We start from the raw sequence: 14,766 nt of genomic DNA, 5'->3' as shown, positions 1-14,766 counted from the left end.
GCGGATGGGACGAGCGGCGGGAGGAACCATTAGCGCCCCCCGGGGGGGGGAGGAGGAATGGAACGGCTCGGAGGCGTGGCCGCCAGTGGCTGGGTCTATGGAGTGGGCGTGGCTTCCAAGAACGAGACCCTTATAGGGCGCGTGGTCAGGTGATGGGGCGTGGGCGTGGTCTGTTTAGAGGGCGTGGTTTCAGTGACGAAACTATAAGGGGCGTGGTCTCCCATTGAGTGGGCGCGGGCGCCACGACTGCAGTCTGTGAAGGGGCGTGGCCTCCACGAGGGGGCGTGGCCTTCGTCTCGGCTTGGCGGTTGACATGGCAACAGGCGGTGCCGTTCCACATCCCTGAGACCCCGGCACGGCGCCTCCTCGTACCGGTAGCACCGGTACCCCGGCACCTCCAGACCCAAAACGCTCTATCCCATCTCCAGCCCCATCCCAGCCCCACAGACCCCATCCCATCCCCGTCCTATCCCATCCCACCTCCGTCTCAGACCCACAGACCTCAGCCCAGCCCAGCCCACAGGCTGCATCCCAGCCCCATCCCATTCCCATCCCATCCCCATTCCAGCTCCATCCTATCCCCATCCCAGCTCCACAGACCCCATCCCAGCCCCATCCCAGCCCCGTCCCAGTCCCACAGACCCCATCCCATCCCCATCCCAGCCCCACAGACCCCATCCCAGCCCACAGACCTCATCCCATCCCCATCCCAGCCCCTCAGCCCCCAGCCCATCCCTATCCCAGCCCCACAGACCTCATCCCATCCCCATCCCAGCCTCACAGACCCCATCCCATCCCCATCCCAGCCTCATCCCAGGACCGTTGATGTGGTTGTATCCCGCTGACCTGAGCAGCCGGTGTCCCGCAGGCCTGTTCCCGCGCCCCACGCCATGGCACACCTCCTGGGCCATCCCGGCTGCATGCAGAGCCTGCGGGCCGACCTGCAGGACCTGCAGGCAGCCATCAGCGACGTCTCTTCCCGGGCTGGGACTGCACGTTTCCCCTCCTGGAAATTCCCTGATAAAGTGTCATGTGAGCTGGACCTGGCAGCGCTGCTGGAGCAGTACAGCTACGACCAGAACAACCCCGAATTCAGCCAGCACTCCCATGTGGTGCTGCTGGAGCTGGTGGTAGACAGGTAAGGAGGCAAAGCCAGCCCCGATCCACACTTTTTGGGAGAAGCTTGGCTGCCAGAGTGGCTTCTTCCCCCAGAGGGAAGGGGATGGTTGGGGTCCAGCAGGCTGGATGCGGCTGAGTGGTCTGGATTCTATTTTGCCCACGATGAGCAGCGTACACACACCTCAGCCTCGTGCTCTGCTGCTCTACACTGCATTTTAAAGCCCAGCACCTTCCCCTGAGCACTCTTTGGAGCTACCAGCACAAACTCTCACTGCCAAAGAGCAAAGAAAGCTTCTGCTCCACCCAGGAGCTGAGGCCACCTGGGAAGACTGAGCCAGGCTCCTTAAATTGTCCCCCCAAAACCCCGGGAAACAGTTGCACCCGCACGGCTGGGAGGGAGAGGCGCCCTCTACAATCTGGATGAGATAAATATGACTCCGTTTCATGTGTGCCATCCCCACGGAGCTGTTGGCTCTCACGGTTAAGAGTTTCGTTTTGGCAGCGTGGGTGCCTCAAATTGTTTGCTAGAGGCCAAGCGCAGCCTCCGCGACGTGCCTGGCTGCGAGCGGCATGCGCAGCATGTGTCCTGGCAGCTGCAGGAGGGTTTTCATCCCACCAAACGCTGCTGCGGAGAGGAATTCAGGCCAAGGAGGGGGTTGCAGGAGCATCCTCCTTCGTAGAGGATGGGGGTAACCTCCTTGCCGTGGCGCTGGCCTTTCCTGCTCGCTGTGCTGTTAAATGGCTCTTTCCCCATTCCGAATACTCCGTTGCTCTGAGCTGTGTTTGGTTTCTGCCGAAGGCTGCTCCTGCTGCTCCAGAGCTTCACAGTCTACGCTGAAAACCTGCTGAGAGAGCGAGCCGTGCCAGCGGCGCGGGCGGTGGGGCCCTGCATGTCGGCGGGGCTGACGGCGCGGAGGTACTGGTGCAGCATGCTGAAACTGGGGGCCTCCCACCAGCAGCTCCTGGCCGAGGTGGGACACCGGGGGGCCCTGACACCCCACGAGCTGAGGGCAGGGGTCGTGGGAATGGCCTTTGCCTCACCCTCTGTGATTTAAATTGTAGAGGGGTCACGGCCTTCCTCCAGGACACATATAGGCCGCGCTAGATGTGGCTCCTGGCCATCCATGTGTTGGATAGGACACATCTGTCCCTCACTGTCCCCTCCCAACCTGATCCCTTCCCTCCTCTAAACACCGCTCAGGATTTGAGGTGCAGCATCACCAGCACCGAGTCCAGAGGTGCTTCCTTCCCTGCTCACTTGGCATAACCAGGAGACAGGGCAGGAGGTGCAGAAGGAAGGATGGCCACAAGGAGGGGAGCTGGTTTCACTGCTGAGGCTTCTTGTGGTGGAACCAGGGCTCTGTTGGGTGGCAGTGGCTGGAAAGCTCCTTCCCTGCTCCTGCTGACCACCTCATGGCTGATCCAAGCCAGGATGCTGTTGGCCTTCTTGGCCACCTGGGCCACTGCTGGCTCATGTTCAGCCACTGTTGACCAGCACCTCCAGGTCCTTTTCAACCAGGCAGCTCTCCAGCTGTTATTCCCCAGGCCTGGAGCGCTGCGTGGGGTTGTTGTGACCCACGTGTATGATCTATCTTGTCGAATCCTACCCTATTGGCCTCGACCCACGGATCCAGTCTGTCCAGATCCCTCTGCAGAGCCTTCCCACCCTCGAGCAGATCAACACTGCCGTCCAACTTGGTGTCATCCGCAAACTGACTGAGGGAGAACTTGATCCTCTCATCCAGATGAGGATATTAGACAAACACTGTCCTCCCTCCAACGTGCTGGCCCTCTGCTGATCCCGTTGTTTGTGGGGCCGACCTGGCTCAAACCACCGCAATAACTCGTGGTAAAACCACTACACCCCTCCCCTGCATTTCCTTCCTTCCCAAAATGATCCTTCTCATGGAAAAGCCTCACAATGATTCACTTGGCATAACCAGGAGACAGGGCAGGAGGTGCAGGAGGAAGGATGGCCACAAGGAGGGGAGCTGGTTTCACTGCTGAGGCTCCTTGTGGTGGAACCAGGGCTCTGTTGGGTGGCAGTGGCTGGAAAGCTGCCTGGCAACCTGTCAAAATGTGATGCCCCTGTGCCCCCCATTAGGGAGCGGGAAGAAAATTTGTTTTATCAATGTGCTTTGGTTGTACTGGAGGAAACAGGGAACACAAACGCTTGGCAGCCGCCCTCCTCCAGCCCCTGGGAACCTCACTGCTCCCAAGCGAAGTGCTCGCTGTCCTCATCACTCCGTGGCTGCACTGATGTCCTGTTCCCTCGCCTGTGTATTGGGGGTCTTTTTGGATCGTTTGCAGCTGACAGGGTTTAACCTGGGCTCTGGGTTTGTTCTGTGCTCTCTCCCCAGAAGAAGGCTTGCAGGAAGGAGATCCCCACGCTGCAATCCTCACGCCAGGCTGGGAAACCTGAGGAGACGCGCCTGAAACACAGCTTGCCTGACGTTTTGGAGTTAAGAATTCCCGCAGAAGTTGCTCAGTCCACTCCTCTGTGTCCTTTGCCGAGTGTCCGTGTCCCGGCCCGTGATGCCTCGGGCTGTTCTTCAGGCACGGCTGGGAGCAGGCACAGCATCTCCACGCAGACGAGCGGGTCATCCCTGCGACCCTGTGACACCTGCACCAGCGCCCAGGCCAGCCTCCGCGAGGTCGGCACAGCCATCACCAGCGTCTGCCAGAGCCAGAACATCCCCTCGGCTCTCAGCAGGTTTCAGGGGATGGTGGAGAGGACCACAGGGAAAATGACCCTCTCTGCAACGGACATGAGCTTCTGGGCCTCAGAGCAGAGCAAGGACCTCTCCCGCATCAGCAAACACCTCCAGATGCTGTTGCAGCAGGTCAGCTCTCTGAAGTCAGAGCTGGAGGAGTCGGAAAAACAGAAAGACGAGCTCCGGAAACAGGTTGAGGACTTTTCCCAGTTGCTTCAAGTGGAGAAGGAGGCTCAAGTGCAGCAGAGAGAGGAAGCTCAGCAGAACTTGGAATTAAAGAACAAAGAGTATTTAGAGGCTGTAGCCAAGCTGGAGCGGGACAAGGATGACCTACGGAAAGGTACGGAGCTGTTCCCAGCATCCCTGCCCAGGCGTCTGGAAAGGCAGGAGGCTGTGGTCATGCTTATCCATGCAGACACATGGAGTTTGGGGTCAAATCTTGGTCCTGCTGCTATGAGCAGGGCTTTTGCCACTGGTTTTGGTAGGCATCAGGGCTGTTCCCTGCTGTGGGACAGCAGGAGCTGGTTGCCCATGTCCTCGAGACAGCAGGAGCTGGTTGCCCATGTCCTCTCCCTGCTGAGACACAGCAGGACACAATCACGGGATGACAAATGCTTTGGTGTGGCTCTTTGTTGTCTCCTTGCTTTTGTTGGTTTGAGGAGCTGTTGAATGAGTAGAGTTTGTGCTGATGTAGGGGCTGCTCTGCTGGAAGAGCATCTCTCCAACATGAAGGAAGAGCTGGCTGTGAAGCAGGCTGCCGTGCAGGAGCTGGGTAAGGATCCCTGTGGCTCACCAGGCTGGCACATCTCTCCCCCAGTCGAACTCCAGTCTCAAGAGTGTTTTGAACCCACGTAACCCCCAGATTCCCAGGAATTGGTTGGGATAGCACTGGTGGGAATGGTGGGAGGATGAAGCTCCTTTGTTGTGATGCCTGAACATCACCGAGCACCACAGTGAATTCAGCCTTTCCAGGTCCCCCATGATCTGAGAGTTTCCCCTCTCCTGCCAAGCTGGAGCCAAAGATGCTGTGTCTCCCCAGAGGTGACCAAGACATCCTTGCTGGAGGAGATAAGGACCACAATGGTGGCCAGGAGCCGGGTGCAGGAGCTGGAGGAGAAGGTGCAGCTGCTCACCAGCCAGCAGGAGAACCTGGGCCAGGAGCTGAGTGCCACCACTACCCAGCTGGACAAGGAGAAGGCCAAGGTGGAGAGCATGTTGAGGCACCAGGAGGTACGGCTGGACCTGCTCTCCCCGTGGGCGTGGGCAGAGCTGGTGTGCCCTGCTGCCCCACACAGCCTCGCCTGCCCCATGCAGTCCCTGCAGGCCAAGCAGAGGACCCTGCTGCAACAGCTCGACAGCCTGGACCAGGAGCGCGAGGAGCTGCAGGTCAGCCTGGGCGAGGCTGAGGAGGAGAAGGCCAGGCTGGTGGAGCAGCTAGAGGAGAGGGAGACGCAGCACAGGAAGCATCTACGATCGCAGCAGGTCAGCACCGGCCCCCAGTGTGCATCGGGGCTGCCAGGAGCGGGTTGACCAGGGCACAGCGGGTGTGGGATGCATCCATGCAACGGGGTGCTGGGGCCAGAGTTGTCCCGGGAGGGCCATGGAGACACATTGCCATGTTGCTATCTCCTCCTTAAGACACCTTGGGGAAGTTCCCTCTCCCTCAGCCCCTGTGCAGACAAGTTTCCGTTGTTTTTTCCCATGGCCAAAGCAGAGAGGATGCACAGGAAGCGACTCCACACGCTGCTCCTGTGCCCATTCCTGGACACGCACTGTACTCCATGGCCAGTGCTGCTCCTTCCAGCTCACACTGAGACCTTATAGCCTCCCCGTTGTCCCTGTCCACTTCCCGCTGCCATGGGGCATCCCTAAGGAAGGGCAGGGAGCTTTCCCTGGAGGTCAGAATACTCCCATGGGACTCATCCAGACTGTACTGTCCCAAGCTTTGGGAGAGTGGTCTGCAAACCTCACCGCCTCTGCTGTGCCGTGCAGGAGCTGCTGGATACGCTGCAGCGGGAGAAGCTCAGCCTGGAGCAGGCTGTCTCGGAGCTGCAAGCAAAGGTCTCCAAGCTGGAGAAGCAGGAGCAGGAGCTGAAGGAGCGGGAGAGGCTCCTGGTGTTCTTCCCTGAGCTCCACATCCCCGCTGAGGCACAGTTTGAGAGTAAGGGCACAGGCAGCAGCACCTGCCTTCCCTGCAGTGTGCTTTAGGAACTCCCAGAGCTCCCAGGGGATCCTGTTGGCCCCGGACACGGCAGCGTTACTCGTACAACACCACTAAAGCCGGGAAGGGTTCCAGCCCTGGGCTGTCTTCAGTCGCTACCATTTTAATACATGTGTGCTGTTCATCGAGGGAAGCGATTCTGCCCCTCTGTTCTTCTCTTGTGAGACCTCATCTGGAATACTGTGTCCAGTTGTGGAATCCTCAATGTAAGAAGGATATGGAGCTGTTGGAACGGGTCCAGAGGAGGCTACAAAGATGATCAGAGGGCTGCAGCACCTTCCCTACAAGGACAGGCTGAGAGAGTTGGGGTTGTTCAGCCTGGAGAAGAGAAGGCTCAGAGGAGATCTTATAGTGACCTTCCAGTACCTGAAGGGGCTACAGGAAAGCTGGAGAGGGGCTGTTCATAAAGGCTGTGGGGATAGGATGAGGGGGAACGGGTACAAACTGGAGAGGGGCAGATTTAGACTGGACATTAGGAAGAATTTCTTCCCCGTGAGAGTGATGAGACCCTGGAACAGGTTGCCCAGGGAAGCTGTGGCTGCCCCATCCCTGGAGGGGTTCAATGCCAGGTTGGATGGGCCTTGGGCAGCCTGAGCCAGTGGGATATTGGAATTGGATGATTTTTAAGGTTCCTTCCAACCCAAACTATTCTCTGATTCTATGATCCCACCTGCAGCCTGGGAAATGAAGCCAGGCTGGTAGGGTTTTGGGTCCCGACCGGCACCTCCCAGGCCATATTAGTGCTCCCTGTTTGGGACAGACCCTTTCCAGGAGGCAGATGTCCCACTCAGGAGGCAGATATGCTGCTGCCAACACCTCCAAGCAGCTGAGCTCCAGCTCCTGCTGCACGGATGTTGTGGTTGGTTTGCAGGCACCGGGAATTTGACTGAGGACATGGAGAAGCAGCTACAGGCCAATAGCATCCGGATCAGTGTGCTGGAGCAGGAGAATGTGCAGCTCAGGTCTGCGCTCACCAAGGTGAAGGTGGCTGCAGAGCAGGGCGTGCTGAAGGTGAGGCTGTGCCCAGGCTGTGCCGAGGCTGCGGGGAGAGGGGGGCACTGCATCCCCCCAGGACCACCCTGCAGCCCCATCCCACATCCTCTGGGGATGGTAGTCTGGGTGCGTACGTCACGGAAAAGGCTGTGGGGCATCTTGTGCAACATTCCCTGCAATTCAGCTGCTCCCCTGCCTACTTGGGGCTAAGCTGGACAAAGCTGCTTCCAGAGGGGATGAAGTTGGGTGTGGGCTGCAATCCTGTGCTGTCCCAGGGCCTGATCCTGCCTTCCTGCAATCCTGAGTGCTCCCACCTGATGCATTCCATGCCAGAGTGGCCAAGTAGAGCCAGGCTCACTCCAGCACATCCGCAGGGGCAGCGCATCAGGGTCACTCACTCCTGTGAGTGAATGTGAGTGTGGGGGGGAAGTTTCACCACCTCTTCTCTCCCTCAGCTCGTCCCGCTACAGTCTCAGCTCGGTGGGCAGGACGCAGGGTGAGTCAGAACTCCAAGGAAGGGGCTCGGGAGCTTCCCTCCTCTTCCTCCCCTCTAAGCGCTCCCACCACCCGCAGGCGGCCGAGCAGCAGAGACAGCAAGGACAGCACAGGGACAGTGGGACATGCAGGCAATGCCCGGCAGCGAGATCCTGGCACGCAGCGGCCTAAGCCACTCTTGGCAGAGCCCTTGTGCAAGGCTGGACGCTGTGTCCTGCTCCCAGCTGAGCTCAGGGGCAGGGCCAGAGCAGCCACCCTCTCCTCCCACCGCACCACAAATAAACGTTGGTAAGATGAATGCAGAGTCAGCCAGCAGCCACCTGCCCTGCCCCGCAGGACCTCGTTACCTGCTGTTTGTGTATCACGAAGGCGCGTTCCCTTAGGAAATACGCCAAGCCCACACAAAGTGGGGATTGGAAGCCGTGGTGACAGTCCCTGTAGTGGCTTTGCACGGCTCAGCTACCAACCGTGGCTGTTGCTTCACTTTGTTTTCTGCAGTCCGTGGCCCCAAATGGGTCTATGCAGCTTGCCTAGTTGTCCCTCTCCGTTGGGAAACGCTGTGGCACAAGCGAGGGTGACAGCACTGAGGGATGGGCTGGCGGCTCCTTCTCTGCTCCCTCAGCACAGTGGCCCTGGAGAAGCCTCGCTGGGGGCAGCTTTCCCCAGCTGGCAGCCAGAGGCCTGACCGTATGCAGGCAAGGAGCCCTCGGCGCAGGGATGTGTGCGCAGCCAGGGCCATTCCCGCATGCTGGAGCTTGGTCACCCATGGCTCAGCGGCTGCTGGAGGCCCTGGTACAGCTCATCACTTGGACAATGCCTGGGCGCAGCCCAAGTTGGCTCATGCCAGGAACTGTTCTGGAATGGCCATTGGGATATGGCTGCTTGGAAAAGGAAGGCAGAGCTTGGATGGGGAGAAGGAATTGGAGCCATCCTCAGCTTGCCAACCATAACCCCAGCGTGGGAAAGTGACTCTCCCACTGCTGCTGGTAGCCACGAGTGCTTCAAGAGGCCGAGAACCACCAAGCCACCCACGCAGGATGGCCCTGAGCCCCCGCGCAGCAACACACAGCTCAGAGGAAGCCATCCTACCCCTCCTCCACATGGAACACAGGACACGGCAGCCTCTCCTTGCTCGTATTTAATAGAGACAAACATGTGCAATGCTGCAGCCTTTGGCCACCACATGGAACAGGAGCCGTTCAGGGCTCACGGCGAGTCTCCGGCCACTGCAGCACACTCGTTCCGTCCCTGCAGCTGACTTGTGCCATCCTTTCTAATAAGTTATTATAAATAAAGCGTTTTGCCCCGCTGACCTCTGCGGCTAAGCGCCAGGTCACCCAGCACCCTCTGGCCCATCTATCAGCCAACCCCTGCTGAGGGGCTCGCACCACAGCCAGGCCGCCTCACGAGGCTCAGACACGGCACAGCCCCACACGGGGCCCTGCCCACTCAAAACTAGAGGGAAAAAAACCCCAAACAACGTAGAAAAATTGCTATGAGCAGGGAGTGCGGCCAAGCTGGGGCTCTCCCTGCCTCCAGCCTCTGTGCCCCCACCCCGCTACACCCATGAGTGCCCCTGCTGCTTCTTTTCCAAGCACCTATTCCCCTGCGCCCCCCACCCCTCTACTCAGGCCCAGCAGGAGAGCTCCAAGATCTTTCACTCTCCGGAGGGCCGGGCGCTGTGGTGGGCACAGCAGCACCAACCCCCTTCCGGCAGCAAGCGCTGCTCACCCAGCACCCTCTGCCCCCTTCCCTCTCCCCGGAGTGGCGATGGGTCTGTCCCTGGAGTCTGTCCGTCCATCGGGCCGGTTAGCTCTCCGTGCAGCAGTTTCCTGGAAGGGACAAGGACAAGAGGCATTGTGGGGAGCCCAAGAGGCTCCGATTCCTCTGCAACCCTCGTGCCGGCACACACAGGCTCACAGGGCTCTGGTGCAACTCTCACCCAGGACGTTGCGCTTGCAGAGCGGGCATGTCTGCTGCAGGAGGAGCCAGGGATCCACGCAGTCCCGGTGGAACTCGTGGGAGCAGGGCAGCACCCGCAGCCACTGCAGAGAGCGACGGGGAGGTGAGCGGTGCCAGGCAGGGGTGCTCTGCCCCCAACTGCCTGAGGGAGCGGGAGATCCCCTCTCACATGGACACCCCAGCCCGCAAAGGGACGGCAGGAGCATGAGTGGCACCAAGCTGCGACCAGGACAGGCTCTAGGCCTCCCAGTGCAGCTCCAGTCCTTCCAGTCCCTACCTGGCTCTTGTGGAACTGGTCCAAGCAGACGGCACAGCTGTCGATCTCGCAGGCCCGGCTGCGGAGCGGTTTGCCGGGATGGTACCGCCGGGTTTTTAGTGCTGATAGCCTCTGCCGAATGTGCTGCTTCAGGTCTAGCTGTGAAGGCAGAACTGAGAGTCAGACCCAGGCTGTGGATCTCCCCGGCAAAGAGCAGAATGGAGATGTTCGCACCTCGGCATCCTGCTCCGACGGGTCTTGCCGCGACTGCCGCTGGGCCTGCACCATCAGCCCAGTGCAGAGGAGCAGGGCGATGAGCAGGATGGCGTTCCACAGCTGCTGGAGGTACTTCTGCAGGGATGGTGGGCAGTCAGAGAACCTCGCTCTGCTCCAGGCCCCGCCATCACCACTGCCCCCACGCCAGGAAGCCCGGTTCCACGCGGAGCCAAAGCTGGTGCCCATACCTGGACCTGGGAGCTGTTCTCCCCTGTGCAGATCACCCCCTGCCACTCCCCGTAGAGGCCGCCACGGGAGAGGCCGCAGGTCGACCACAGTGTGAGGGTCACTCCCTGCAAGGCAGGAGATGGCATTGCTGACGGCTGCACCGGACCGTGGTGCTGCCGGATCTGGGGGGCCCACAGACAGCAAGGGGAGGAGGAACTGCCAGCAGCTGCAAGCTGCCCCGCTCCAACAGAGCTGGCTCTGGGGAAACTGAGGCACTGGCCACTTCAATGGCCTTTGTGGATCCAGCTCCCTGCAGCTTGGCTTCCCTGGGGAAGTTTGGCTGGGCACAGCCTCCCTGGGCTCTCACCAGGAGGGAGAGGAGCAGGACCTACGTACCAGGTTCTCCAGCAGCACTGCCTGGTATGTGATCTTTGCTGTCGCCTGGAGCCCACTGTGAGGAAAGGGGAGGAGAGCGTCAATCCCGCAGGCACAGCCGATCCCAGTGCCAGGGAGCACCCTTGGCCTCACAGGGCCTGCAGCCCATGAAGAGCTTCAGGCGAGGAGGCCACGGCGACAGGGGGACGCAGAGGGACCTCCAAACCCCACCCTCCCGAGCTGTGCCCAGCCCTGAGTGGCCTCCCACAGGTCCCTCCATCCCAGCACTGTGCCTCAGTTTCCCCATCTGCAACACCACAGCAACTACACTGATTTAAAATGTGTAAGGACCGAGGGGACCCAAACGCTGCAGGCAGCAGGGAATAAACATCAGCAAGAGCGGTGGCAGGGACAGTCCCCAGCGGAGGCAATGATAAACCCTGGCAGGGGTGGTAGGGATGACAGTGTTGTGCTGATAACCAGCTAGTCTGGCTAATTGGTACTGAACATGTTGGCCGAGGGCATTGTCAGCCTCTTCTGACACATGGGAATGCACAGCATGACTCAAACCCTCCCTGGAAGCACATGTCTCAGCCCCAGCCAGTCTCTGCGTAGCGTAAGCTCAACACCAGCCCAGCAAACACGATGAGAGGGTCCCCAGTGAGCCCTTGGCTGTCACAGCCAGGCAGGGACCCGGCAAGAGACTAAGTGTGGAGCTCCCGCTTTCTCCCAGCCTCTCCCGCTGCCCCAGCCCATACCGCAGCAGCGCTCCCAGCAGCTTGGTGACGTTGTCTGAGGACTGGATCACGATCACAGGCTTGGCAAGAAGCTGGGAAACATCCAGCTGCACCAGAGAGGAAAGCAACAGCCGTCAGCGAGGCATGAACGCAGCTTGGGGCCCCAACAGCAGGACTGTCCTACCTCCCGGATGGCGTTCTGGTTCAGTGCCAGAATGAGCAGGGCTGAGGCTCCCAGCACCAGGGCTCGCTTCATCTGCAGAGAGAGAGAGAGGGCACCAGCTCAGGGGGCAGGACAGGCAGGGATGGCAGCGGGACCATGTTCCCATTCAGGTCCAGTTCTGCTGCAGGAAGCAGGCAGCACCCAGCATCTCTTTGCCTTGACTGAAATATCTAGGGGACCCAAAAGGGGCCGGGACCCCCCTACCACCAAGCAAGGCCAAGTTGGATGGGGCTTTGAGCACCCTACCCTGATCCAGTCGGAGGTGTCCCTGCCCACAGCACAGGGTGGAACTGGATGGGCGTTGAGGTCCCTTCCAACCCAAACCCTTCCATGATTCTATAATCAAACACAGTCCAGGACCCTCCATATGTTGAGGAGACACCCTGGGAGGTGCCCTGTGGGGCTGTGACCAACAAAGGCCACAGCAGCCCCTGGCTGGGCAGAGAGAACCCCCCGAGTCACCTTGCTGACAACGGCGGCGGTGAAGGACTCCTCCTTGGCACCACGCGGGCCCTTGGCTGGCTCCTCGCCCACGGGCACCACGCCAATCCAGCTTTCGGCAGCGTCCACCTCGGGCTCTGTGTCTCCCACCTGGGGGGCATGGCAGCGTCAGTCAGGGAAGAGCCTGGAGTTCAGGGCTCCCCAAAGCCCCTGTGAGCCGGGCAGCGTGTAGGGATGGGGACACCAGCTGGGCTGGCACAGGGGACAGGATCTGGCCTCCGCTACCCCATCCCTGCCTGCACTTTCCTGCACTGCCTCTGCCCCCAGTGGCCCCCACGACCTGCCACGTCCCCCAGTGTCCCTGGCCTCCCTCTGGTTCCCCCGGTGCCAGTGCCCTCGGTTGCAGCTTTCTCCCAGTTCCCCCGTGTCCCAGCAGGCGACAGCGGATGCCCCCGGTGCCCGGTTCCCCTCAGCCCCTGGTTCCGCCAGTTTCCCCGGTCCCCTGCTGCAGGTCTCACTAGCAGCGGGCGACCGCGGATCTCCCCGGTGCCTGGTTACCCTGGTGCTCGGTTCCCGCTGGTTGCCGAGCACCTCCATTCCCCCGCTGTGGGGTTCACAAGCAGCACGTGTCCACGGATACCTCCGGTTCTCCTCAGCCCCCAGTTCCCCCAAGCCCCTAGTTCTGCCGGTGCCGGTTGCCTTGGTGTCCGGTTCCCCCGGCTTCCCCGTTCCCCGGTGCGGGGCTCAGCAGCAGCAGGCGGCCACGGATCTGTCCGGTTCCCCTCAGCCCCCGGTTCCCCCTGTGTCCGGTTCCCCTCAGCCCCCGGTTCCCCCTGTTCCCCGGTTCCCCTCAACCCCCGGTTCCCCCTGTTCCCCGGTTCCCCTCAGCTCCCGTTCCCCGTTGCCTGTTGCCCCGGTGCCCGGTTCCCCTCAGCCCCCGTTTCCCCCGCTTCCCGGTGCGGGGCTCACGAGCAGTAGGCGGCCGCGGATCTCCGCCCCGTCGCGCTCCCGCGGCGCCGCCCGGCCCAGCACGGCCCCGCGCAGAGAGTAGGAGCGCCCGGGCCCCGCCGCGCCGCCCGCGCCCGGCACCGGCACCGACACCGACACCTCCACGCGGGCGGCGGGCGCGGGCCCGGCCCGGCACAGCGACAGCAGCGACAGAGACAACGACAGCGATAGCGCCGCCATCGGAACCATCGACACCGCCTGGCGGCAAGAGCGCCTCCAGCGCCCCCCCCCCCCCCGCGGCCTGGAGGAACCACAGCGCCCCTCGAGTCCTGGAGGAACCACAGCGCCCCTCGCGGCCCGGGGGAGCCAATGCACCGCACCCAGCACCCCCTGCTGGGGACAGGGTGAGCGGATGGGGACAGGGAATGGAACAGGGAGAGGGGATGGGGACAGAGACAGGGGCAAGGAATGGGACACAGATGCGGACAGGGAGCAGGAGAGGCACCAGGAGAAGGATGGGACAGGGACAGGGAGTGGGAGAAGCACCAGGACAGTGACAAGGACAGAGCAGAAGCAGGGACCACATGAGGGATGGCGACAAGGGTGGCAGTGGGGACAGGGACAGGGAGAGGCACCGGGAAAGGGACAAGGACAGGGACAACAAGGGCTGGGACCAGGACAGGAACCAGCACTGGGACAGGGACTGGGGAAAGGACAGGGATGGAGATGGGGATGGGGATAGGGATGAGGACTGGGTTGAGGACAGGGAGCAGGAAAGGGACAGGGAGGAGGACAGGGAGGGGGACAGGGAGGGGGACAGCTAATGACAGGATCAGGACAGGAACTGGCACTGGGACAAGGATGGAGATGAGGACTGGGATAAAGCCAGGGAATGGGAGAGGCACTGGGGAGGGACAGGGAGCAGGGATAGAAACAGGGAGTGAGGAATGGGGCAAAGACAGGGGCGAGGGCAGGGACTGGGGTGGACACTGTGACAGGAAAAGGGCTGAGGACAGGGGCAGTGACAAGCACCAGGATAGGGACAGGGGTGGTGATGGGGACGGGGATGGTGGTGGGAACAGGGATGAGTGCTGGGAAGAGAACAGGGAGTGCGAGAGGCACTGGGAGAGGGGACAGGGACCAGGACACGCAGTGGGACTGGAACAGGGACAGGGACAGGCACTGGCACCAAGTCTGGGACCGGCACCGGGAGAGGGACAGGGATGGGCACCGGCATCAGGAAAGGGACACGGACAAACAGGGAACACGGTTCCCCATGGCCCCGCTTCCCTCTGGATGCAGGGATGTGTGGGGGCACCATGGAGACACAGGGACATGGGGACACAGCCAGGGGTGCCTGGGTACACGCAGCGCCACACACACAGAAACTGGCGCCACCATCCCCTGTCCATCCCCATCCCGGGCAGCCCTGACGGTGCCACCATCCCAGCCCTGCTCCGGCCACGTGTGCCCGGCACGTGTGCCGCCGGGGGGATTTGCCAGATTAGCCGCCCCACTGGCACTAGCGTTGACCTGGTTTTGGCAGGGGCCACGCCGGGGACGGGGACTCGTTGCGGTGGCATTGGGGCTCCCAGGGCTGCTGGCTGGCCGTGGGACTGGTCTGGGTGTGTCCCCAGTGTCCCCCGTATCCCCGGCAGTGTTGCAACCCCAAGGGTTTTAATGGCAAGGTGGGCAGGGCGCCACTGTCCACCGCCGCCAGCGGAGCCGGTTTAACCGCACGGGAAAGCATCCAGATTGTCATGGGAGCAGCTGTGCCATAAACAACAGCCTGGAACCCCATCCAGGTCCAGCTCAGGCCAGGAAAGGTGGTCACTGAT

General features: G+C 61.4%; 2 protein-coding genes across 3 annotated transcripts; one reads left to right on the top strand and one right to left on the bottom strand.

Moving 5' to 3' along the window:
- Positions 1 to 240: 240 nt before the first annotated feature.
- Positions 241 to 7,059, top strand: CCDC157 (coiled-coil domain containing 157). 2 transcript variants are annotated; one of them, XM_054082856.1, is made up of 8 exons: positions 241 to 374; positions 807 to 1,138; positions 1,919 to 2,090; positions 3,480 to 4,173; positions 4,528 to 4,605; positions 4,873 to 5,063; positions 5,148 to 5,315; positions 6,926 to 7,059. In XM_054082856.1, exons 2-8 carry the CDS (start codon positions 891 to 893, stop codon positions 6,938 to 6,940), a joined length of 1,566 nt encoding a protein of 521 aa, XP_053938831.1. In that variant the 5' UTR covers positions 241 to 374; positions 807 to 890; the 3' UTR covers positions 6,941 to 7,059. The 2 variants fall into 2 exon arrangements, with proteins under 2 accessions (XP_053938831.1, XP_053938832.1); XM_054082857.1 differs by lacking the exons at positions 1,919 to 2,090; positions 3,480 to 4,173; positions 4,528 to 4,605; ... (1 more) ...; positions 5,148 to 5,315; positions 6,926 to 7,059 and having other exon boundaries at positions 807 to 1,142.
- A 2,145-nt stretch (positions 7,060 to 9,204) lies between these two features.
- Positions 9,205 to 13,168, bottom strand: RNF215 (ring finger protein 215). The gene is made up of 10 exons (XM_054082858.1): positions 12,950 to 13,168; positions 12,002 to 12,130; positions 11,501 to 11,572; positions 11,338 to 11,423; positions 10,601 to 10,655; positions 10,225 to 10,329; positions 9,995 to 10,111; positions 9,782 to 9,919; positions 9,485 to 9,587; positions 9,205 to 9,374 (listed from the first exon to the last, which is right to left on the bottom strand). Exons 1-10 carry the CDS (start codon positions 13,166 to 13,168, stop codon positions 9,352 to 9,354), a joined length of 1,047 nt encoding a protein of 348 aa, XP_053938833.1. The 3' UTR covers positions 9,205 to 9,351.
- Positions 13,169 to 14,766: the final 1,598 nt, after the last annotated feature.

Source organism: Cuculus canorus, chromosome 17, assembly GCF_017976375.1.
Source record: "Cuculus canorus isolate bCucCan1 chromosome 17, bCucCan1.pri, whole genome shotgun sequence".
Lineage (NCBI taxonomy): Eukaryota > Metazoa > Chordata > Aves > Cuculiformes > Cuculidae > Cuculus > Cuculus canorus.
The sequence above is the reverse complement of the archived record's forward strand: the minus strand, read 5'-3'. Positions and strand labels throughout refer to the sequence as shown.

Excerpts from the sequence above, each read along its gene's own strand:
- CCDC157 (XM_054082856.1), top strand. The coding sequence starts at position 891 with ATGGCACACCTCCTGGGCCATCCCGGCTGCATGCAGAGCCTGCGGGCC. Across the intron at positions 1,139-1,918 it reads CTGGAGCTGGTGGTAGACAG|GCTGCTCCTGCTGCTCCAGA; the intron begins GTAAGGAGGCAA and ends TTTCTGCCGAAG. Across the intron at positions 2,091-3,479 it reads ACCAGCAGCTCCTGGCCGAG|AAGAAGGCTTGCAGGAAGGA; the intron begins GTGGGACACCGG and ends CTCTCTCCCCAG.
- RNF215 (XM_054082858.1), bottom strand. The coding sequence starts at position 13,168 with ATGGCGGCGCTATCGCTGTCGTTGTCTCTGTCGCTGCTGTCGCTGTGC. Across the intron at positions 10,112-10,224 it reads AGAACAGCTCCCAGGTCCAG|AAGTACCTCCAGCAGCTGTG; the intron begins GTATGGGCACCA and ends CCATCCCTGCAG. Across the intron at positions 9,375-9,484 it reads CTGCAAGCGCAACGTCCTGG|GAAACTGCTGCACGGAGAGC; the intron begins GTGAGAGTTGCA and ends TGTCCCTTCCAG.